Raw genomic sequence first — 24,536 nt, 5'->3', positions numbered from 1 at the left:
TGAGTCATAAAGACATTGAGAAAAACAGTCACTGAGCAATAAAAGGTTGCTAGTAATCTGGTAATGCCGGTACAGTTATTATTTTTTTTGACAATTGTGCAAAAAGATGCAGAGTCCTCTTGCAATTAGAGCAGTTTCAAATGACTAATAGGACAATAGTCCGGTGCAATGACCATTGTGCAAAGGGCGCCGAGACTTCAACAAATGTATGCAGTTTAAAGTGACTAGTAGTGCGATAATCTGGGACAATGTCGATTGTGCAAATGTTGCAGATGCTACTCTGTCGATTGTGCAAATGTTGCAGATGCTACTCAGGCACGAGTGGCCATTATTGGTCAACAACAGATATGCAAATAGTGCAGCGTGGCGAGACTACTACAGTGAGTGCACGAGTAATGTATATTTGGCCCGACAGAAATGTGACAACATTCTCAGGACAAGAAATTGGCAGCATGTTGCACTGGAATTGTAAATTAACTGTTTAAGAAGTTAATGGCAAGAAGTGGTGGTGACCAGGATGTGGAGGGTCCAAGAGGATTTTGCATGCTCTTGTCTTAGTTCTGGCAACCTGCAAGTTGGTGAGAGGGCTACCGACAATCTTTTCAACAGTTTTGATTGTCCGTTGCAGTCGGACTCTCTCTCTCTCTCTCTCTCTCTCTCTCTCTCTCTCTCTCTCTCTCTCTCTCTCTCTCTCTCTCTCTCTCTCTCTCTCTCTCTCTCTCTCTCTCTCTCTCTCTCTCTCTCTCTCTCTCTCATGTGTGTACTTTACACAGTGGATAATTACATAATCCACATTTTCTTTTATAACATAGGCGACGGTCGTTCCCTCTGCGGCCCTTAGTGGGCGACAATAACTTCCTTTGCGTTCCCTTCTCACTTCCGGTCTGCGCTCTGCATTCTTCGGCTGACTTCGGCCGCTAACGGTCGGAATGTTCAAATCGTGCTGGAGCCTGAGGTAAAGAAGAAAGAAACGACAGTCGAGACGGAATGACGGTGCTGCAGGAACCCGTCCAGGTAAGAAGAAAAGCCGCCTTTGGCCTCGTTGTCGCGGCCGGAAAGGGGACACTGGATTTTCGGGGCCTGCTGCTGCTGGTTTTCCGCGTCCCGGCGGCCTCACCTGCTGCTCTAGTCCGCCCGAGAATCCGCGTTCTCGGGCCGCACAGTCGCAGGCCTCCGTCGCCACACCGGCAACAAGGAACCGCTTGCTGGCGTTTTGGTCTACTTCTACTACTTCTACTTCTGCGTCTTTCCACCTGACGTTAGCGACCGTGTCACGAAGGTCAAGCGCAAACGTTAGCTGTCAGATTCCAAATGTTTCACGGCAGCAGGGGCACACGAGCATAAGGACAAGTCAGATTAGTTGCCGTCCGCGTTGTAGCCAAACTAATGAGGACAGCAAGAACGATGAACTTGGGGATATTCTGCTCTCAAATGTTTGAATTCACACCGACCGGTAGGAGTTGGTAACTGTTGTTGTCGCAGCTAACGCGTTGAAACAGGCTCACTGGTTTAAATATTTTGCAAATGTTGATGACAGTTGCTGTTAGTTGTTACTTCGTGGACAATCTTTCTTGGAAGTACAAAAGAAGAAAGTTCGTGTTGTGGGTTCACCGGCTGGTTAGCATTGCGGTGCTGCTCGCCAGCATTGGAGTAAGAAGAGTTATAAGCTCATTTGCTTCCCTATCCAAAATAGCTCCTTGTTACATTTTGCAATATTCTACATTTATTTAATATTGAGAGCATTGTTACATTTTATAAGTAATGATGTACATTTACTTCAAGTGCCATCACGATAGTTCTCCAAGAGTGTGATTGTGAGACAGCTCAAGAAGCACGATAATGGAGACATTGATTCTGAACATCATGACATTTTCACTTTCTTCATAGTCGTCATAGTATTTCTGCTCTGATACATATTGTTGATGGGGACTTGTTGGTTTTGCACAGCACCGTCTTTCCAACTTTGTAAATTTGTTGAATGTGTGACAACCTGACCTGACAACAATGATGTTCCAGCATGTGATGACATCACTATCAAATGCTTGTTTGAGTCCGCTCGTATGGATACAAAATAAAGTTCTGTGTGTGTGTCCAGGCTGCAGTGTGGCAAGCGCTGAACCACTACGCCTACCTGGATGCCATTTTTCTTGCGGAAAGACTGTACGCTGAAGGTAACTTTTGTGTGCGTGCTTGACACTGATATGTGAACGAGTTCATTTGTGTGCCGGTAACCCTGAGCTTGTGTATTGTGTGTGCATCAGTGAGGTCGGAGGAGGCCCTGTACCTTTTGGCAACATGTTACTATCGCTCGGGGAAGCCTTACAAGGCGTACCGGCTGCTCAAGGCTCACAGTTCGTCCACGCCGCAGGTTCGCTTCCTGTTGGCCAAGTGCTGCGTGGAGCTCAGCAAGTAAGAACGTGAAGGAGTCGAGTGAAAGCGCCAGAGGGCCTGATGCCGTCCGTATGTATTGCCTGTCAGGTTGGCTGAAGGTGAGCAGGTTCTGATTGGTGGCGTGCTCAACAAACAGAAGAGTCAAGATGACCTCATCACAGAGTTCGGCGACTCGGCCTCCTTCACGCTGTCGTTGCTGGGACACATTTACTGGTGAGATGACCTTTCACCTCTAACCACCTCAGCGACCTGTCACACCTGCCCATCTGTCTGTCTGTCTGTCTGTGCTCCGGAGCAGCAAGACGGATCGCGCTGCGAAAGGTGCCGAGTGCTTCCGGAGAAGTTTGTCACTGAACCCGTTCCTGTGGTCGCCTTTTCAGAACCTTTGTCTCCTAGGTAACGCCTTCCCACGCTCCATGCACATTTGCGTTGTTGTCTTTGGATTCCCATTTCATGGTACTGTCCCTACTGCGTGCGGGTCACTGTTTGGACTGTTTCAGGTGATAAAGTAGATGCAGATCAGGTCTTCAGATTGTCCTCTTTGCAGCATTGTTCAGTAGCCCCACCGCCCCCCTCTGTAAGCCCCGCACAGAACTCCTCACATCGCCTGGACACAGCCTTCATGGAGACGCCTCAACACACATTGGTACTTGTCACAATCCTTTCCTTCTCCCATCACATCATGACCTCATAAGCTTGTGAGCAGACACGTCTAGATTCAATCCGAACATTCTTTTTTGTTCTTCCTTTGTGACTTTCACTGGATAAATATACTGCACCTCTAAGTCCACAAATGCCATGTAGTGCAATGCTGCATTTTGATTGGATATCTCAAGTTGGGCTGAGTGGAAAAAAAGTAATAACTTGGCAAAGTCGACTTCCAAAGTAGTTTGACACAAAATTTCTGCCTCAAAGCGCCACAGGGACCCAAGAAAAAAAGTCCCGCCCAAACCATGTTTGTGCCGGCGGAACCCATGTTTCACACGGATATTTATTGCAGACGGACGGAGTGTTGGGCCAATGATAAACTTTGCCAAAAATGAATAAGGAGGGTCTACAAGCGATATTAAAGACAGTTACTTATAACATAACAACAGTATGAGTGAGCTGAATGGTAGTTAGTGTTTTGGATATAAATGGTCATCGCTAGTGCGCTAATGCTAATTTGCGCTTTCAAATTCTGTACATAAAATTTATACCATACACTAAGTAACAACATATACAGTTTTAGGATTGAAGTCCATCCGTCATGAATGATAATAAAATGCTTGTCAGTAGTAAAATATGTGTGTTTGTATGTGTATACACTGAACAAAAATATAAACGGAACACTTTTGTTTTTGCTCCAATTTTTCATGAGCTGGACTCAAAGATCTAAAAGTTTTTCTACATCCACAAAAGGCCATTTGCAGCTGAAGCGCCCTTTCAGTTCTTGTTTGTTTCTGGGGTTTTTCCTCCCTTCAGTCTCCTTTTCAGGAAGTAAAATGCATGCTCTATTGGGTTAAAGTCCGGTGACTGACTTGGCCAGTGTAAGATCTTCCACTTTTTTCCCCCTGATAAAGTCCTTTGTTGTGTTGACAGTGTGTTTTGGGTCATAGTCTTGTTGCATGATGATGCTTCTCCCATTTAGTTTGGATGCATGTTTTTGTAAATTGCCAGACAAAATGGTTTTGTCGACTTCAGAATTCATTGTTGCTACCATCATGAGTTACATCATCAATAAAGACTAGTGAGCCCGTTCCAGAAGCAGCTATGCGAGCCCAAGCCATGACATGACCTCCACCATGCTTGGCAGATGAGCTTGTTTGTTTTGGATCATAAGCATATCCTTTCTTTCTCCTTACTTTGGCCTTTCCATCACTTTGGGAGAGGTTAATTTTGGTCTCATCAGTCCATAAAACTTTGTTTCAAAACTTTTGTCGCCCATCTCTGTACTTCTTTGCAAAAATCCAATCTAGCATTCCAACTCTTTTTGCTGTTGAGTGGTTTGCATCTTGTGGTATGGCCTGTATATTTCGTCTCTTGAAGTCTTCTACGAACAGTGGCTTGTGATGCCTTCACCCCTGTCTTGTGGAGTGTTGCAGTGAAGTCACTGACTGTTGTCTTTGGGTGTTTCTTCACAGCGCTCACAATGTATCTGTCATCATTTGGTGTTGATACCCTTGGCCGACCTGTTCGATGTCTGTTGCTCAGTACACTAGTAGTTTCTTTCTTTTACGGGACATTCCAAATTGCTGTATTGGCTATACCCAATTTTTGTGCAATAGCTCTGATCGATTTTTCCCTCTTCTCTCAGCTTCAAAATTGTTTGCTTTAGACAGCTCTCTGGTCTTCATGTTTGCTTCACAGCAAATGCAGTTTTCTGAGGTTAAACCCAAAGCCAAAAACAAGCAGCCTCTGTTTAAGCAATCAATCGAAAAGGCAACACCTGAGCAACTACAAAACACCCATCATTCACGTGTTCCAATACCTTTGCTCACTTGAAAAGTGGGTGGCTTCAAACAAAAGGTGCTATGTCCAGAGTTGTTTAGCACATCGGTATGTAAATACCATGAAATAAGAACTGGAATTCTGAATTTTTGTCTCATATTCATCTTTTGATCTGAAACCCAAATGTCTTCATTATACAACAAAAGCAAAGGAATTGACCTTGCAGTTCCAGCACTTTTGAAGGGCACTGTATCTGATTTAATAGACTTGCTTTATTTATTACTGTTGAAAACTGAATCACAAATCAAATGCTAACTAATCAATAGACAGTTATATCTTTGATGATGACGCATTGAAATCTCAGCGTAATTTCTCGTGTATAATGCACAATTGTTCCCCCCAAAAAATTGTCAAAAGTCAATAGTGCACATTATGCATAGGTATAAGGGCAAATGGGAAAAATTCTCACATTTTATAAATGTATGCTGCCATCTAGTGGTTATGAAAAAGCTCTACACTTTCATTCTAATATGCCACCGCGACCTCTTGGTTATTAAAAAGGTGTAGCCTTACACTTTCATTCCATTATGACAGCGGTCCGTTTGACTGCATATATGTACACTTGTGCTCATAAATATACATACCCTGGCAGAATTTGTAAATTTTATTTATTTATTTTAATATGACTGAACAACAACCATCATTCATTTCTTGATGGTTATGTTTTTTTTTAATGGTAATGCTTTTCTGAAATGCTTGACTGTTTAATTTGAACCCCATTAAAATAAAATTAAAATTTTTCGCCTGGTCCTTTGTTTTCTTTAAAGAATTGTACCCATCTTACAAATTCTTCCTGGGTAATCAAACATGAACACAACTGTGTGTTTTCTAATTTACTAAATAAAAATAGGGCTGTGAATTTCAAAATAAGAGCAAGCAAATAAACGTATTACATGTTCAAATACAGTGCTTAACGTCTGAACAATTCTTGGAAAAAACTAACACAATACAGATAATACTTAATGTTTTGATCATATGGGTCGAAGCGAAATCATGCATTGTAAAAATGCATAATGCGGTAGAAGGGTTTTCCAGAATTTTGAGGTCAACTTTGGAGGTGCGTATTATACATAGGTGCGCATCATATACAAGAAATTACGGTACTTGGATTCAAGCTTAAAGTGCGTCCGCCATTACTAGTTGGATGCAATAAATACATTCAAATAAATATTGAAGCCGCAGTTAATCACATTAAGATTATAGAGAGAGAAGATTACACAATTCTTTTTATCCTATTACATAATATATTGCAATAACTGTCCCGTGGTAATGCTCTTGACAAAATTTTAGAAACATGGAAATTCAGAGAAATTTGGACAATTTGTTCTGGAAGTGAATTTCTATAGGATGGCAGCTCTGTAAAAATGACTGGAACTATGGTTATCTCAATGTATAACTCCAATTGATTTGCAGATCATTTATTCCTCTGAGTTCAGGGAGTCTCTTTTTAAAGCAGCTTTGGAAAGGGGTCAACTTAGTTGTTCTTGTTTCTTTTTCTTCAGGAGTTAAATCGTTTGAATTTAGAATCGTCAAACGGGAAGCAGACATCTGATTTGTCGCTTTCCTACATCGACTCCTCCCTCATCTCCCCGGAGACTGGCTCCCTGTTGGGAAATCCCGTTTCCCTAGCGTCAGCCGCCTCCTTATTGGCTAAACAGAACAAGCCCAAGAGTGGGCGGAGTTTACTGGGAGGACCCAATTCACTCAGTCCGCTCACACCCAGGTGAGTGCAAGTGAGGGCTTGCAAAGACCATCAGGATAGCCGGCCATCTCCCCCTCGCTGTCCTCTCTCTCTCCCTCTTCTTTCTCCCTGTTTCTTTCTGTTTATATCATGTAAGTAGCTCTTTGTATTTATAAAAAAAAAAAAAAACATAAAGACAAGATTGTTTCCTTATTTATTCTACAAAAGAGGAATTTCCAACACAGAGCTCATGCAGAGTTTGTGTGTCTTTGGATAGTTTTGGCATCTTGCCCTTGGAGCCCAGCCCGGGCGACCCAACATATCTGCAGAACTACTCATCCAGCATGGAAACACAATCCACTGCTTCAAGCAAGAAGGTACCCACCTTGACTGATGCTTTCTATTGGTTAGCTCGATTTCTATACATGCTCATATACAGTGTCCGAAATTAACACTCGCCAGGCTCCAAATGTCAGTAAATTTATTCTTAGGCATTTTCATCTCGGAGGCTTACCGCCACATGGCGAGTAAATGTTTGTACCATATTATTCATATTTTTTAGTCTTCATTTTGGTGGATTTCTCCTTTGTTCCTCTGCTGTCTGCACGTATACGAACAATGCACACATACACGCATAAGGTAAAAAGACACTCACGTGCCAGACATGCGAATTAAGTCGCGGGAACGTGGAGATTTTTAGCAGGAGGTGAGCAGCCACAGCGATGTCCTTCCTTTGCGGCCATCCACAGCACTTGCACACAAGCTGCCGCCAACCTGCCAAAGAGGACTGACGCGGTGGCAAACAAAGCGAATGCGCGTTCATTGTGCACAAAAACATCCGCAATCACACTCTGGCAGGACACGAGTCTGAAATCGCATCGAAGGACATGACATCTAGCAGATGCTGTCATACGGACCAATCAGAGCCAATGTTTTCATATTTAAATTAGGGAAGATGAGTGATCCAATCAGGGACTATGATCTGACCCCACTGAGGTTGTAATGCTGTGACACAAAGACTGTGTCAGGAGCAAGAGTCAGACTTCATGGACTGTGTGAAAGCCAGTGTGAAACACTAAAGTTTCGACCACCGAAGGGCCATTTACGGACCAAAAGATTTATGTCACTGCAATAAAACAACCGAAACAGGGTGTTGTCATGACTCAAGCGAAAAATGCGACCACCGCATGGTCGTCTACACGATATTTAAAAAGTGTCCATCCACATTGTTATAGTCGCCCAACTTCCCTTCTTTCCGCTTTCCGTATTGGGGAATGCTTGTTACCCGCTATTTTGCACCGCCCGGCTACCTACGAGGTACAGTTAACATGGCTAAATACAATGCCGATCCACGGAGGTGAAAATTGGCTTGGCAGCCATTGTCACAGATCATCGCCTCCATGGGAGCGAATAAGCTACACTTCTGGCAAGTATCTTTATCACGAAGGGATGACGAGGAGTAATTAGGAAAAAGATGAAGCCATGCAAATTGGTAAGCTAACGTGACTAGGGTTGGGCATCGAGAATCAAGAACCAATTGGAACTGGGACTAACGTTGCAATTCTCTCGGAACCATTCAAATTTAAAAATTTCGGTTCCCAGTTTTGATCCCTCGTCCTCCAGCCGCGAAGAAGAAGTGCCGAAAAGCAACGAAGAAGCGGTGTAAACCAACGAAGAACGGGCTCGATGACGTGCTTGTGCCCAACGGCAGCGGCGGCGAACAAAAGCATGTCCTAACTTCACCATAGCAACTTTACATCACAATTAATTGGGACAAAATTAACGTAAACGTCCCACAGTATCACAAACACTAACCTTGTGCCTCATCTGTGGGTAGGGAAAGGAATCAGTGTCTTATAGCATTTGGTTCGTCGTGTTCCGTTCCGCTTAGCCTCACTGGGTCGCGGCGTGCTGCAGCCTATCCCAACAATCTTCGGGCGAGAGGCGGGGTACACCCTGAACTGGTCGCCAGGCAATCGCAGGGCAAATATAAACAAAAAACTATTTGCGCACACATTCACACCTAAGGGTAATTTAGAGTCCTCAGTCAACCTACCATGCATGTTTTTGGGATGTGGGAGGAAACCGCAGTGCCTGGAGAAAACCCACGCAGGCAGGGTGAGAACATACAAGGGCCAGGGCCGGGATTTGAAACCCGGTCCTCAGAACTGTGAGGCAGATGTGCTAACCAGTCATGCACCATGTCGAATTTGGTTCCATCCATAAAAAAATCAAAAACAATCCGGTGCCGTGTGAAGTTACTTTTTGTGCCAAAATGCTAAGTTCCGGTGCGTAACCTTCAAAATAAAAGGCTACAAGCTTCAAACAAGAAGTCAAGTTAAAACTTGCACATATAAACCATTTGACGTGATGAAACAGAATACAGGGCAGCTAAATAAGTATTTTAACAATGTCAGTGAAATCAACTCTCAGTCAACTGAGTGAATCAATAAAATACTTAAAACGGTTATAACTATTTTAACAATCCTATATTTAACTTTTCGCTGAAACATTAATTAATGAATATTAAGTTAATTGGGTTAGTTCCACACACATTGCCTTTTAGTTCATAGGTTTGATATTGATACTAGTTATAAAGAACTTTTTTTTTCAAATTTTTTCAAATTTTAGTCTGTTTGCAGGCTGCTAAGAAAATGGATGTTCAGAATTTGGACACCCTTTATTTAAACCATGCAAAGTTTTTTTGACCCAGCCCCATAAAAGAATCTGAATCGAGAATCGTTTGGAACTGGAATCAGAACCGGAATCGCTCAAATTCAAACGATGCCCAACCCTAATCGTAACATAAATTGCAAAAACATGGAATTCAGAGATTGGGTCACATAGGTCCGCCTAGAACTGCATTATAGTGGATATTAGCCAACTTTGAAGAGCAAAATAGCAGGGAAATTAATAAAATTCTCTAGAGTGAAAATACTGAAATACGCAACAGCGCGAGACAGCCAGCCACTCAAAACCGGAAATGAATTAGTAAATCACCGCACATCACTTGAGAAAAAGGGGCCATAAGTTTAAAAGTGCATTGGCGGTCCCATATTTTGGCTATTTAGACCTCCATAGAGTGACATTCTAACATGGACTTAGTATAAAAGTGTCAATTTCATTAAAAAACAAACAAACAAAAACCTTGGTTTTGTCATACTAGTGTCCAGAAAAGGCCCCTCTGACAGCTACTTCTGTTAGAGCCAGTTTTGTATCCGCTTTGTCCATATTTGGCCTAGACTGCCCACTTTCTTCTGGTTGGTTGCCTCTGTGTCGAAGAACCAACCCTCACTACTTGTGAGGGCACACGTTTGTATGTTGACAGCACTAGCTCAAGGGCGCAGAGGTAGGCAGAGATCTTCGCTAGATAAGCTCGAGAAATTAGAATGACCTGATTTTCAGCCCCTCTCAGCAGAAAAAATGTCTGGAACTCAGGAATGCGTGGACAATTTTAAGTCACTTGTTTATTGAGGCACCACAGAGCCAATATAACATCCTAAATACTAGAAAATGTTGGTTGGGTAAAAAATGGTGCCTTTAATAAATATTTATCATATAAACTTTATTAGTCCCACAATTAGGACATTTGCATAGTTTCAGCATTAATAGTGGATACAGGAAATACAAAAATAGAATGCAAGAGAAGATATTTGGCTGCTTGATGCAATAAATAAATAATACATATTGAATCCATAATTAACAATTAAAATTTTTGAGTAATGATTATGTTGTGCAGTTGAACAGTATGCAGAAATATTGTTATCCTAATCTATAATATACTGCAATAACTGTCCCATGGTAATGTTCTTGAAGTGGCTCCAACTACCGGAGACAAATTCCTTGTGTGTTTTTGACATACTTGACAATAAAGAGGATTCTGATTCTGAATTCAGACAAATTTGTTATGGAAGGTTCTGTTGGCTGGCAGCCAATGGGTTTGTTTTCAGTTTTCGACCAACAATTTTCAATTTGGTGTGTGAGTGAGAGATGATCTCCCTTCTTGTGGTCTCTCAGACTGTGTCCAGGATGAATCAGTCCAAGACTGTGTTCAGCCAGAGCGGGAATAGTCGCGATGTTCTCCCCATGCCCTTTAACCCTTCTCAGACCTCAGCCCCTCACACCAGGTAGCCGCCGCCGTTACTCTTCTGTCATGCCCGTTTCCTGTCTTCTACCGGGTAATGCCTTCCTGTGCCTTTTGTTTGCGTCTTAGTGGTTCTCCTCAGGTGCTCAGTCCCAGCATGTCTGCTCCTCCCAACATTCAGCCCAGAAGGAGCTCAAGACTCTTCACCAGCGCCAGCTCCACTGCCAAGGTAGCACACACGTGAACACTGTGACCTTTGTCGCTGGCTCACACCCTCAGCCTGCAAATATGGCTATGTTTGAAGTTGGGGTGTGCTGTATAAAGGGCGTAATCGGTTGAAGTTACAAATTTGGACCAAGTTATAGATTTGGACTTAATCGACCAGTCGCGATAACGCTTATTGATGATGTCATCGCAACTGTCTCAGTGGCTCATACACGTCTGGTCACGGAGCTGCCAGGCACCGCTTTTTAAAATGTTTTCAATTTTTTGTCCTTTTTAACCAGCTCTGAACTGGTTAAAAGACCACTGCGTGCAAGTACATTGCACATTGCTTTACCAGGCGCTCAGAAAGGACTGTGAGAAGAGAATGTTAATACATCTGTGGCGTCGCGTTCGCCTCCATGCGCCTTAGACTGCAGCCGCGCCTCCAGTGAGTAACTCAGAGGAAAAAAATTAGCGGATTTGTGAAAGTTGGTGTAAGAAAGTCCGGGGGAGACTCCCTAATGTTTAGCAAGTCTTCCCTTGTGTAAGTGACTCGCGTAATGGCTCCATAGATGAACGAACACCACAAAAACATAGACAGCACGAGAGAGCATGTAACTGAGGTGATCACATGGTTAGGCGCCATATAGAATACATATATGATGATGGTAATACAATATGAGTTACTACCGTCTATGTACATGTTTAGCTTCTAGCTATGTTAACAGAGAGAGAGCATAACATAAAATAAATTCTCCCTGTTCGACCTTCTGGACTTGTTTGGTGACATTTGTAGAAAGGTTTTTTTTGTTTTTGTTTGTTTTTTTCTGATAGTGTAACTTATTTACCTTAGTTTGTTCATGCCCCTTTTGAGACCGCCCTGTTAGCTGGCTGCCCATTTAGTCTTGAACCTCTTCTTGCTCTGGCAGATCAAGCTGTGCGTCTTGGCGGAGCTGATGCATAACTACTGACCGCCGTGTAATGACACACTACATTCACAGCGAGGACGAACCGATAGCGGCAACACGTTTAAGTGGCGGCCCCCCTCAAATAACTGTATTTGTGGGGAACCCTGGATTATATTTGCATATTTTTAAAATCTTCAATTTCGATCTTCTTCCAATGTGTTTATTCTACTGAGTGAACTGTGACTATTTTTGTGATACAAAGTCACTCAAAGTGAATGCAGTGTCATGTGACCGACAGAAGATGCTTTGCTGGCCAATCAGAAGGACGACCACACAGGAATCATCCGCATTAAAATACCATTTTACCTTACGTTAACATGAACATTGCCGAGAATTCCTTGTTTTCCATACAATCCAGAGCCACAGTTTTATGGAATAAAATGCACATGCAAAACCTTTCCCAAAAAATGTAATATCATGGGAAAGTTTATTTCCATAATTCCATTTAAAAAGTTAAACTTTCATACATTATAGATTTAGGGCCCACAATTTCAAGTATTTATTTTTTAAATTTTTACATAATTTGGGCTTCCAGCTCATAAAACCCACGAAATCAGGAATTCAAAAAATGTGAAACCCGTGAAGAAGTCAGCCCAAATTTTGCAGGCCATAAATGTTTTCAACTGAGTGTCACACACTAATCATCTACTCAAAGCACCTGCACAGGGTTCCCCAGGTGTCATTAAATTGCTTCAGTTTAGTTCAATTTTCTTAGATGGGTTCAATATGGGGAAGACTGCAGACTTGACAACTGGCCAGAAGACCATCATTGATACCCTCTGGAAGATGGATAAGCCACAAAGGTTCATAGCTAAGGAGGCTGGCTGTTCACAGAATGCAGTTTCCAAGCATATCAATGGAAAGTCTAGTGGAAGGACAAAATGTGGCAGGAGAAGATGCACTAGCAAAAGAGATGACTGTGGGCTTCACCAGATGATCAAACAGGGAAGATTCAAGTATCTAGCAGAGATCCAGAAAGAGTGGAATGAGGAGGGAGTCACAGCTTAAATAACCACCACATTCTGACGCATCCGGGAGACGGGCTACGACTGTCGGGTTCCCCGGGTCGAACCGCTTCTGAGCCCGAGCCGACGTAGGAAGCGTCTCAACTCGGCCGAGGAGGACCGGACTGTCGGCCGGCGGTCCGAGGTCCTCTTTTCCGATGAAAGTAAAGCGTGCCTTTCATTTGGGAATCGAGGTCCGAGGGTTTGGAGGAAGACGGGTGAAGAACAGAACCTAAGCTGCTGGACGTCCAGTGTGAAATATCCAGTCGGTCATGATTTGGGGTGCAGTGTCCAGTGCAGTTGTTGGTAAACTCTGCTTTCTTAAATCAAACTTCACCTCAGGAGTCTACCAGAATGTTTGAGAGGACTTCATGATTCCTTTTGCTGAGGATCTGTACGGAGATGCAGATTTCATCTTGCGGCACCAAAACCTGGTTTGATGCCCATGCCGTCCCAGTGCTTGACTGGCCGGCCGACTCGCCGGATCTAAACCCCATTGAGAATCTAAGGGGTACTACCGAGAGGAAAATGAGGGTCGCCAGACCCCAAAACAAAGAAGAACTGACGGCAAGCATCAAGGAAATCTGGGCTTCCATAACTCCCAGGCAATGAAACAGGCGGATTGCCTCAATGCCACGGCGCATCCGGGCAGTGATTCAAGCAAAGGGATTCCCAACCAAGTACTGAAGATGAACATATCCTTTTGAAAGTACCATATTTGAATTGATTTCATGTGACCCTCATTTCTTTTCTTTTTTTTCCCTACATGAAGTGAGAACTAAATAATGATTTCTTCACAATTTTCACGTTTTTCATTTCTTGATTTTGTGGGTTTTATGAGCTGGAAGGCCAAATTATGTAAAAAAAATAAACAAATAAACACTTGACATGTTTTAAATTGTGGGCCTTGAATCTATAATCTATGAAATTTTAACTTTTTGAATGGAATTATGGAAATAAATAAACTTTTCCATGATAATTAAATTTTTTTGGAAAGGGTCTGTAAAGTCTGCTCACCTTGCCTGACACACTCATAATACAAGCAGAAATGAATCTTAAGTACTGATCATTTAGCTAAGCTAGTTTTACGATCTAATGCATTGTCATTTCTTTGCTTTTGTGGTGCTGCCATTTTGCATACTGAAACTGGCAAAAATGCCATGTGCAGAATGTGCAAGCCACACCTGAAAACTGCCTGCTAATCAATGGCTCATTCATTTACGGGTCCAAAAAAACTCATTAATTGAACCCTCTACTTCCGGGTTGGGAGACGACCACACCATGCGCTGATGACACGTCAGACAATCAGTACAGCACGCAAGCGTCGTGTGACTGATATTGTAGTACCTATAGCTTTTGGGTCAGTTTTTGCTGTTGTCAAATAGGTAGTTTAGGTGTAATTTAGCCTTTATTTTGTAATACTGTTACTGTCTAAAATAATGTGTATTTTACATGATTTTTATGGATTATATTTATCACTCTCCAAAATCGTTTTTTACAGTCCGGAGAGGGTCTGTCCCAGCCGAAAAGAGGGAGAAATTTGAAAGGGCAGCATTTATCTGCGCATGCACAGAAAGCGATATTACCGGAAATTCAATTGTACATATTGTTCTTTTAATTTGCTTTTAATTAAGTAAAATTTACTTTTTTTTTAAGGAAGACATTACATGTTAAACTAAAAAATAAAGGATAAGTAGGATTCAATAAGTCAATTCAATAAAAGAAACCGCATTTAAAAATATGGGATTTACTGGGGGTCAGAATAATTATTTCCAGTGTACATGATGAGTGGTTGGTGAATGAGTGAGCGATTCCAAAGACATCCTGTGACTTTGTCCCTGCAGGAGAACAGTAAGAAGTTAAAGATGAAGTTCCCCACAAAGATTCCCAACAGGAAAACCAAATGTAAATCGACAAAGACCTCAAACAGCAGCAACCTGAACGAGAGCCTGGATATTCTTCGTTTGGATCCGGCGGGTCTGAGTCTGGCTGACGCCAAGGTGCCGCAGCACCAGAGAGCCGCGGCAGGTAACATTTGCTCTGAAACAACGGCATCAGCCGCCGGGCTCAGCCTTCTCGCTGTGTGTTCAAACGAGTCCATTTGCTTCGTGTGCGTCCAGACAATGTGCTGGCGCTGCTTCGGGAACTGGGCCGCGGCTACCAGGCTCTGTGCTCGTACAACTGTCGAGAAGCCATTGCGATCCTGACCTCGCTCCCGCCACAGCACTACAACACAGGCTGGGTCCTGACGCACATCGGCCGCGCCTACTTCGAGCTGGCTGAGTACACACAGGTAAGAAACGCGCGATGTCATGTCGATAAATTACGTGGATTCATTTTATTTTATTTTTTTATTTTTTATTTTATTTTTTAGGTCCGCCCTCACAGGCTGTTTGCCATAGCAAGTAGCACAAGCGATTTTTACATTGCGATAGTTAACATTTGAAACGGATACGAGCAGTGGATTGCGAGGGGGGGGGGGACACTTGGAAGAACACGGGAGCCCCAAAACCTCCGCTAAGAAACAGACGACATCAGCAAAATCATTTTCAAAGCAAGCGCACTGCATGTTGTCAAAGAAATGGTGGCCATTTTTCCCTTGCAAAGGCAGCCATTTAATGATATCAGTGGTTGAAGCAGTGTGAATTCAACTTCCGACTGCTGAATTGTGCTCATCATTTAACACCTTGACACAATTTGTGACCAACAAAGACTTCAGCCACAAGTGCCAGGCATATTGTTCAAGATGCAAAGAAAACCCCATAAGCAACTTCAGCTGAAATAGAGGCAAAAAAAGTGCTTTTGCCTGATCACTCACTCGTGTTTTCTTTAAAGAACATCTTAACATTTTTGACAGGCAACGTCGTCTTAGGAGCACAACTCAGTTCTGGGAAGTTTAATTGATGGCAACTGTATAGCCAAGAAATAGCTCCCCACTCCTAAAGCCTGAAATTGTAGACCGCCACATTTTCCTTCCAAAAGAATATATGCATGTAGGATGCAATTGTGTTTACGTGAATGTTGTTGGGAAGCAGCAACTTTGATTCACATTATGTTCAATGACAGTTTGGTTGTTACATGTTCATCCCTAAGAAAACATGCACGTTGATTTTTATTGTTAGATTTTTGACCATTCATAATGTTTTATTAGAAAATATGCTTTAGGGGTGTCCCGATCCAATCTTTGAGATCGGAAATCGGTCCAATGTTAGCAAAAAAAACAAGGATCGGATCGGATCCAAAATCTTTACCACTCATACAAACAGTCCATTTCTATGCTCCGCTCCAGCACTTCTATCCAGCAGTGCCCGGATGGCATGCAGAGCCAACGTGATCACAACAGGTTGCTAAGGTGCTGACATAGTAGCAAGGAGTAAGAGTGAATGTTGCTTGCTTAAGGTCATTTATTGACACTCCAGTTGAAGTTCACTGTAAAACTAAACAGACATGACATAAAAGAATGACACCTATTGAATGTTCAAATACATCACAGACTTAGTTTCTTCGTCGTGTTTGTTCACAACAATCGCTAACTCAAAGCTAACACACAATGAATGAAAAACACCATTGACGAGCTAACAAAAATTAGCATCGAACTCGCAGCACTTATAGCTCTCAAAATAATGAATATTGGTACACAAATGCTGTATAAACACATACAAACATCCAATATAACAATACTCTCTGGCATATATAGGTGATACAACATAATGCTGGAAAAACCTTATCAAATGCTTTGTTTGGTTTCAGGAGAAATAAAGCCAATCCCAGCAATGCAAAACTCAATTTCAATAAAGGGTTATTTGCCTTTTCTTTGTGACGAATGGGGGAAAAAAATTGCTTAAAATCGAAAATCTGTTTTTTGTGGTGGAAGAGAAAAGATTTGGAATTTGTGGCCATGTGGCCCAGCCAGCCCAATGTTGACGTGAGTGCCCTCTTGTGTCGCTAGGCGGAGCGTCTGTTCAGCGAAGTGCGCAGGATGGAGTCTTACCGCGTGGAGGGCATGGAAATCTATTCAACCACCTTGTGGCACCTTCAGAAAGATGTTGCCCTGTCCGCTTTGTCCAAAGACCTGACGGACATGGACAAGAACTGTCCCGAGGTCTCCCTCGTCTCATTGTCCGATTCTCAGGATAACATAGACCGGATGTGTCCTCATCTGTTCTCTTGTGTCCTCGCAGGCCTGGTGTGTCGCAGGAAACTGTTTCAGTCTGCAGAGGGAGCACGACATTGCTATTAAATTCTTTCAGAGAGCCATCCAGGTGAGCCCTGTCTCAGTGGTTACGGTTACTTCCCTTGATGGATTGTTGACGAACGGCATCTGGAAGCAGTTGAAGCAAAATGGAGTGCACTACCTGGCTGCAACCAGCAGATGCGCCGTTCATTCAGTTGAATGGGACAGTCAATCACACAAATACAAAATGACAACACTCACAAGGGGCTGCCTTTGACTTAGGCCTGGTATACACACAGATTTTCCCCCTCTTAAAAGATTTTTTTTTTTTTTTTTTATTAAACCTGGTACAGACCCCACACTTAAAGATAAAAAAATAGGGCATTCAATAGTTTTGGTTGCCATGTGTGTGGTGTGAATAAAGAATCTCAACACAGCAGATGCACATGACACACACAGATTTTATTGCATCGCCAATCTTTGTCCTGCGTAATCTCACAAAACCGAAGCAGAAGAAACACTTCCGGTTTTGCGTCAATATTTCCCGAAGGTTGCCGGAGCCGAGAGCCTTATAAGATAGTGATGTTCTTCAAAAAAAAAAAACTTGCTTTGGAAAATACTACTTACTGTCTGGGAAAACCCACTTTTATATATTGAATGACATCAGGTAAACATTTTTGTTTTAATTCACGGTCACTTCTGTGTTCATCAGTCTTGGGTGCTTAGTTGATTGGCTACATTCTGTTTCACGTCACAATTCTCGGGAAAAGTCTGCGTTCCCCACACATGAAGGGCTTTGGTCGTAAATATTGAACACGTTCAATATTTAGGACTATCACCCTTGACCTGTTTCGCACCCTAAAATCCGGACCAATCCACTCTTAACACACATCAGACCTAAGGACAATCTTATACGATATTCTCATAAGACATAAGTTTGTCTGGCGTTAGACGTGCTTGGTCGGAAAAGGGCAGAATTGGCACAAAAACAGACCGATTGTCTTGGTGTGTGTACCGGGCCTTATGCTACATTCAGACCGAACGCAAAGCGATCTTTCGCCTCGGGTTTGATGGCACAAGTTATTTATACACACCGAACGCTTAATTTGCGCCACATTGATATGCTCCTCGCTCCTCTTCAGCAGGTCTGAAGGCGAAGCGCTGTGAGTGGCCATGGCAAGGTTCCGTTAAAAAAAACAAAAAAAACTTCCAAGTTCTTCTCTGCTTCCTCCGCCAGCCACGGTGCCCCCAGCTGGCCTTTCAATTGGCTGTTGCGCTACAGCCTCACACAATTTTGTGGCTAAAGTTGGAAAATTTTAGCTAGAGCGAAGAAATACATTTTCGCCAGAGTCTCAACGTGTCATAAGCCTGGCACAGAGTAGAACCTATTCACGCATTTGCATTGACTTCATATGTAATTGTGTCTCGTGAATGGTTCACTTGGCGTCTGGTATGAATGCAGCATCAGCAGCCAACCGGACTCCAGTGACATAGGCAACGCCACTTAAAGGCAACAGCAAACACACAAACACGATAGTACGTGCAGTAATTACACTATATAAAAATTCTTTCTTTATATTCTCTTATCTAGTTAAGAGTACTTTTTTATTAATAAAAAATAATACATAAATAATATATAATATATATTATGTATAAATGAGCCGGCACGGTGGACGACTGGTTATCACATCTGCCTCACGGTTCTGGGGACCGGGGTTCAAATCCCGGCCCCGCCTGTGTGGAGTTTGCATCTTCTCCCCGTGCCTGGGTGGGTTTTCTCCAGGCCCTCCGGTTTCCTCCCACATCCCAAAAACATGCGTGGTAGGTTGATTGAAGACTCTAAATTACCCGTACGTGTGAATGTGAGTGTGAATGGTTGTTTGTTTCTGTGTGCCCTGTGATTGGCTAGTGACCAGTTCAGGGTGTACCCAGCCTCCCGGCCGAAGATAGCTGGTATAGGCTCCAGCAGCCCGCGACCCTAGTGAGGAGAAGCGGTAAAGAAGATGGATGGATGGATGTATAAATGAATAATTTTTATATATTATTGATAAAACAAAAGAGTGTTTTGGGGGGCTGTATTGGATTAGCATTTCAGTTGGGAAAAGTAAATTAAGAGTATATTGAGTTATGAGTTTGGTTTCTGGAACCAATTCAACTGCTAAGTCAGGGTGCCAGTGTGAATGAGTAATGTTTGTAAAATGTACGCTGTGCTGCCCTGTTCAGGTGGACCCAGGCTTCGCGTACGCCTACACTCTGCTGGGTCACGAGTTCGTCATGACTGAGGAGCTGGAGCGAGCGCTCGCTTGCTTCCGCAACGCCATCAGAGTCAGCAACAGACACTACAACGCATGGTACGTCGATCACGCCAAAGCTACGCCGTCCCGCGTGCCATGGACAAACACAAACCACAGATCGCTTGTGCTGCTTCAGGTACGGTCTGGGGATGATCTACTTCAAGCAGGAGAAGTTCAACTTGGCAGAAATCCACTTCAGGAAAGCTCTCAGCATCAACCCGCAGAGCTCCGTACTGCTCTGCCACGTCGGAGTGGTGCGTTGGCCGCTTCGTCGTCTTTGTCGTCATCTGGTCCTCACTAGGTTTGGGCATCGAGAACCGATTGGAACCGGGACTAACGTTCCGGTTCTCGTGGAATCGTTCAAATTTAAAAACTTCGCTTCCCAGTTTTGATGTCTAGTCCACCCACTCCTAAGAAGAGATTGGTGACAACCAACAAAGAAGAATGCGCACGAAGACGTGTTTGTGCCCAACGGTGGCGGCGAACAAAAGTGTGCCTTGACTTTGTTAACATTAGACTTCACACTGATCTGATCGGTATCGGCCGATAACTAGCGTTTTATGCTAATCGGCTTTGTCATAATTCGCAAGGTCATTGATCGGCTCCGCAAAAGATATTTACTCCACGGTTTCCATCGTGTACAGTATATTTGAATCCTATAGCTAGTTTGTTTTTAGCCTTGTCGCGTCTCTTTTGCCGTACAGTGGGGCACAAAAAGTATTTAGTCAGCCACCATTTGTTTAAGTTCTCCCACTTAAAAAGATGAGAGAGGCCTGTAATTTTCATCAAAGGTATCTCAGCTATGAGAGACAAAATGAGGGGGGGGGGAAATCCAGAAAATCACAGTCTGATTTTTAAAGAATTTATTAGCAAATTATGGTGTTTGGTCACCGACAAGTTTGGTCACCTACAAACAAGCAAGGTTTCTGGCTCTTACAGACCTGTAACTTCTTTAAGAGACTCCTCTGTCCTCCACTAGTCGCCTGTATTAATGGCACCTGTTTGAACTCATCAGTATAAAAGAAACCTGTCCACAACCTCAAACAGTCATGGTGGTGGTGGTCACCGGTGCTCGGGAGAGGGTGTTCTTTTAAGGATTGCTTGAGGTATGTTTACGTACTTTGCAAGAAGGCAACAAAATGTTATGTAGCCTAGCAAGCTAGTGCTAGCACTAACGGTTGTACGCAAACATGCCGGCGTTCTGTCGAATCATGCTCTAAAGTTTCGGTGTGTGTGAAGTAATTTAATTACAATAAAGTAGTTTAATTACAGTTAGTTAGCATCCATTATTTCTGTCATGTTGTAATGTTGGTTTGACGTGACTGATTAGAATACATGACCTGATGAGAGAATACTTTTGAAGATACTCAGTATACAGTACACAAGGAAATACAGTAAATGAACAAGTCATTTAAATAGACACATTGCTCTATCTTGTGGTTGGATCGGTTATAATTTTTTAAAACTTGCTAATCGGTGATCGAACGCGAAAATCCTGATCGTGTAAAGCCGTGTTAAAATTAATGACCTGTCGCCTCATTGCAACATTTGAAATTATTATATTGTGCAAAGGAGGCTTTTACGATGTGTAGCTTCAGACACGCTCCCTCCCGAGTCCCGCTCCGAGCCTCAGCCTACACCGCGCGGAGCTTCAGTGAAGTCAACTCTGTCAATTGGGTGAGGAAATAAAATGCGTCTATGCCAACATTGAGGCAGCTAACAAGGTAAACAGTTGGTTGCACTTTTGCACTGATGGTTTTCATCATTTATTTTAGTCTTCAAACGAACGTAAGACCTGATGGCAGGGGGGGAAAAGCTTAACATTGAGCTAAAACATCACCGTAGCAACTTTACATCACAATGAAGTGGGACAAAATTCACATAAACGTTGTCTCACAGTATCACATACACTAACCTTCTGCCTCATCGGTGGGTAGGGAAAGGAATCGTTTTATAGTATTTGGTTCCATCCATTCAAAGAAATAATAAATCACCGGTGCCGTGTAAAGTTACTTTTTCAGCCAAGATGCTGAGTTCCGGTGCGTACCCTTCAAAATAAAAGGCTACAAGCTTAAAACAGGAAGTCAAGTTAAAACTTGCACATGTAAACCTTTTGTGATAAAACAGTCGCAAATAAAGATTTTAACAATGCTATATTTAACTTTTAGCTGAAACATTTATTAATGAATATTAAGTCAATTGGGTTTGTCCCACACGCATTGCCTTTTAGTTCATAAATTGGATTATTGATAGTTGTTATAAAGAACCCCAAGTCAAATGTTCATTTTCGTCTATGCGGGCTACTGAGAAAATAGATTTTCATAATTTGGATACCCTTGATTTAAACCATGCAAACTTTTTTGACCCACCCCCCTAAAATAACCTGAATCGAGAATTGTTTGGAACCAGAATCGCTCAAATTCAAACGATGCACAACCCTAGTCCTCACCTTTCCTCATTGCTGCTACTTCTGCCAGGGAAGGTGCATCGCTGTCGTCCTGATTGCAGCGCTGTGTCACAACTGTGTGTGTGTGTGTGCGTGTTTGTGTTTGTTTGTCCTGGTGTCAAAAACATATTATGGAAATTGACTGTGCGTAGGTGCAGCATGCGCTGAAGAAGTCTGACGCGGCTTTAGAGACGTTGAACAAAGCGATCGGGATCGACCCAAAGAATCCTCTCTGCAAGTTCCACAGGGCATCCATCCTCTTTGCCAACGACAAATACAAGGTAACACTTTTAATCATGGAGTGTTTGCCAAACATAGTCTGTGGTCTACAACCCCAATTCCAATTAAGTTGGGATGTTGTGTTAAACATAAATAAAAACAGAATACAACGATTTGCAACCTGTGTTTAATTGAATACACTACAAAGACAAGATATTTAATGTTCAAACTGATAAACGTTATTGTTTTTAGCAAATAATCATTAAATTTGGATTTTATGGCTGCAACACGTTCCAAAAAAGCTGGGACAGGAGGCAAAAAAGACAGAGAAAATTGAGGAATGCTCATCAAACACCTGTTTGGAACATTCCACAGGTGGGTGCCATGATTGGGTATGAAAGGAGCTTCCCTGAATTGCTCAGTGATTCACAAGCAAAGATGGGGCAAGGTTCACCTCTTTGTGAACAAGTGCGTGAGAAAATAGTCCAGTTTAAGGACAATGTTCCTCAACGTACAATTGCAAGGAATTTAGGGATTTCATTATCTACGGTCCATATCATCATCAAAAGGTTCAGAGAATCTGGAGAAATCACTGCATGTAAGCGGCAAACCAAGATTGAATGCCCGTGACCTTCGATGCCTCAGGTGGCACTCCATCAAAAACCAACAATGTGTAAAGGATATCACCACATGGGCTCAGGCACACTTCAGAAAACCAATGTCAGTAAATATAGTTCGGCGCTACATCCGTAAGTGCAACTTGAAACTCTTACTATGCAAAGCAAAAGCCATTTATCAACAACACTCAGAAATGCCGCCGGCTTCTCTGGGCCCGAGCTCATCTAAGATGGAGCGCTGCAAAGTGGAAAAGTGTTCTGTGGTCCGACGAGTCCACATTTCAAATTGTTTTTGGAAATTGTGGACGTCGTGTCCTCCAGGCCAAAGAGAAACACGGTGGACGACTGGTTAGAGCGTCAGCCTCACAGTTCTGAGGACCCGGGTTCAATCCCCGGCCCCGCCTGTGTGGAGTTTGCATGTTCTCCCCGTGCCTGCGTGGGTTTTCTCCGGGCACTCCGGTTTCCTCCCACATCCCAAAAACATGCATGAATTGGAGACTCTAAATTGCCCGTAGGTGTGAATGTGAGTGCGAATGGTTGTTTGTTTCTATGTGCCCTGCGATTGGCTGGCAACCAGTTCAGGGTGTACCCCGCCTGACAGCTGGGATAGGCTCCAGCACCCCCGCGACCCTAGTGAGGAGAAGCGGCTCAGAAAATGGATGGTATGGGGTTGTGTTAGTGCCAATGGCATGGCTGACTTACACATCTGTGAAGGCATCATTAATGCTGAAAGGTACATACAGGTTTTGGAGAAACATACGCTGCCATCCAAGCGACGTCTTTTTCATGGATGCCCCTGCTTATTTCAACAAGAGAATGCCAAACCACATTCTGCACGTATTACAACAGCGTGGCTTCGTAGTAAAAGAGTGCGGGTACTAGACTGGCTTGCCTGCAGTCCAGACCTGTCTCCCATTGAAAATGTGTGGCGCATTATGAAAAAGAAGAAGAATCATCTTTTATTGTCATGAACATGCATGCATGCACACGAAATTTGTTCTCTGCATTTAACCCATCACAGTGAACACATACACATGTTAGTGGAACACACTGGAGCAGGGGGCAGCTGAAGCGCCCGGGGGGAATTGTAAAATACGACAACAGAGACCCCGGACTGTTGAGCAGCTGAAGCTGTATATCAAGCAAGAATGGGAAAGAATTCCACCTACAAAGCTTCAACAATTCGTGTCCTCAGTTCCCAAACGTTTATTGAATGTTGTTACAAGAAAAGGTGATGTAACACAGTGGTAAACATGACCCTGTCCCAGCTTTTTTGGAACGTTTTGCAGCCATAACATTCTAAGTAAATGATTATTTGCTTAAAAAAAAAAAAAAAAAAGTTTAGCAGTTTGTACATTAAATTCTAATTCTTTGTAGTCCATCCATCCATCCATTTTTTGAGCCGCTTCTTACCACTAGGGTCGCGGGCGTGCTGGAGCCTATCCTAGCTATCATCGGGCAGGAGGCGGGGTACACCCTGAACTGGTTGCCAGCCAATCGCAGGGCACATACAAACAACCAACCATTCACACTCACATTCACACCTACGGGCTATTTAGAGTTGTCAATTAACCTACCATGCATGTTTTTGGGATGCGGGAGGAAACGGGAGTGCCCGGAGAAAACCCACGCAGGCACGGGGAGAACATGCAAACTCCACACAGGCGGGGCCGGGGATTGAACCCCGCACCTCAGAACTGTGCGGCAGACGCTCTAACCAGTTGGCCGCCGTCTTTGTAGTCTATTCAATTAAATATAGGTTGAACATGATTTGCAAATCATTGTAGTCTGTTTTTATTTATTTTTAACACAACATCCCAACTTCATTGGAATTGGGGTTGTACAATGCGTTCCAAATTATTATGCAAATAGTCAATGCAAATGACAGACAAATTATCCACTGTTAGTCGGGATGGAATGGTTTTTGAAAACGGTCAAAACAGTTCGGTTCGACTGTTCCGTTT

At 43.0% G+C, this 24,536-nt stretch overlaps 1 protein-coding gene across 3 annotated transcripts in view; it reads left to right on the top strand.

Annotated features, from left to right (window-relative positions):
- Positions 1 to 875: 875 nt before the first annotated feature.
- Positions 876 to 24,536, top strand: part of cdc27 (cell division cycle 27) — a 28,835-nt gene continuing 5,174 nt past the window's right edge. For 2 of the 3 annotated variants that reach the window (XM_061699840.1, XM_061699842.1), the window contains exons 1-17: positions 876 to 1,014; positions 2,096 to 2,171; positions 2,262 to 2,409; positions 2,479 to 2,604; positions 2,690 to 2,787; positions 2,892 to 3,037; positions 6,384 to 6,604; positions 6,840 to 6,939; positions 10,580 to 10,689; positions 10,776 to 10,875; positions 14,667 to 14,850; positions 14,943 to 15,115; positions 16,772 to 16,924; positions 17,004 to 17,084; positions 19,220 to 19,347; positions 19,427 to 19,544; positions 21,889 to 22,017. In XM_061699840.1, coding sequence (XP_061555824.1) covers positions 988 to 1,014; positions 2,096 to 2,171; positions 2,262 to 2,409; positions 2,479 to 2,604; positions 2,690 to 2,787; positions 2,892 to 3,037; positions 6,384 to 6,604; positions 6,840 to 6,939; positions 10,580 to 10,689; positions 10,776 to 10,875; positions 14,667 to 14,850; positions 14,943 to 15,115; positions 16,772 to 16,924; positions 17,004 to 17,084; positions 19,220 to 19,347; positions 19,427 to 19,544; positions 21,889 to 22,017 — 2,118 coding nt within the window. In that variant the 5' untranslated portion in view covers positions 876 to 987. The remainder of the gene's footprint in view (positions 1,015 to 2,095; positions 2,172 to 2,261; positions 2,410 to 2,478; positions 2,605 to 2,689; positions 2,788 to 2,891; positions 3,038 to 6,383; positions 6,605 to 6,839; positions 6,940 to 10,579; positions 10,690 to 10,775; positions 10,876 to 14,666; positions 14,851 to 14,942; positions 15,116 to 16,771; positions 16,925 to 17,003; positions 17,085 to 19,219; positions 19,348 to 19,426; positions 19,545 to 21,888; positions 22,018 to 24,536) is intronic. The other variant, XM_061699841.1, reaches the window with a different exon arrangement.

This window comes from Phycodurus eques, chromosome 16 (assembly GCF_024500275.1).
Source record: "Phycodurus eques isolate BA_2022a chromosome 16, UOR_Pequ_1.1, whole genome shotgun sequence".
Taxonomy (NCBI): domain Eukaryota; kingdom Metazoa; phylum Chordata; class Actinopteri; order Syngnathiformes; family Syngnathidae; genus Phycodurus; species Phycodurus eques.
The sequence above is the reverse complement of the archived record's forward strand: the minus strand, read 5'-3'. Positions and strand labels throughout refer to the sequence as shown.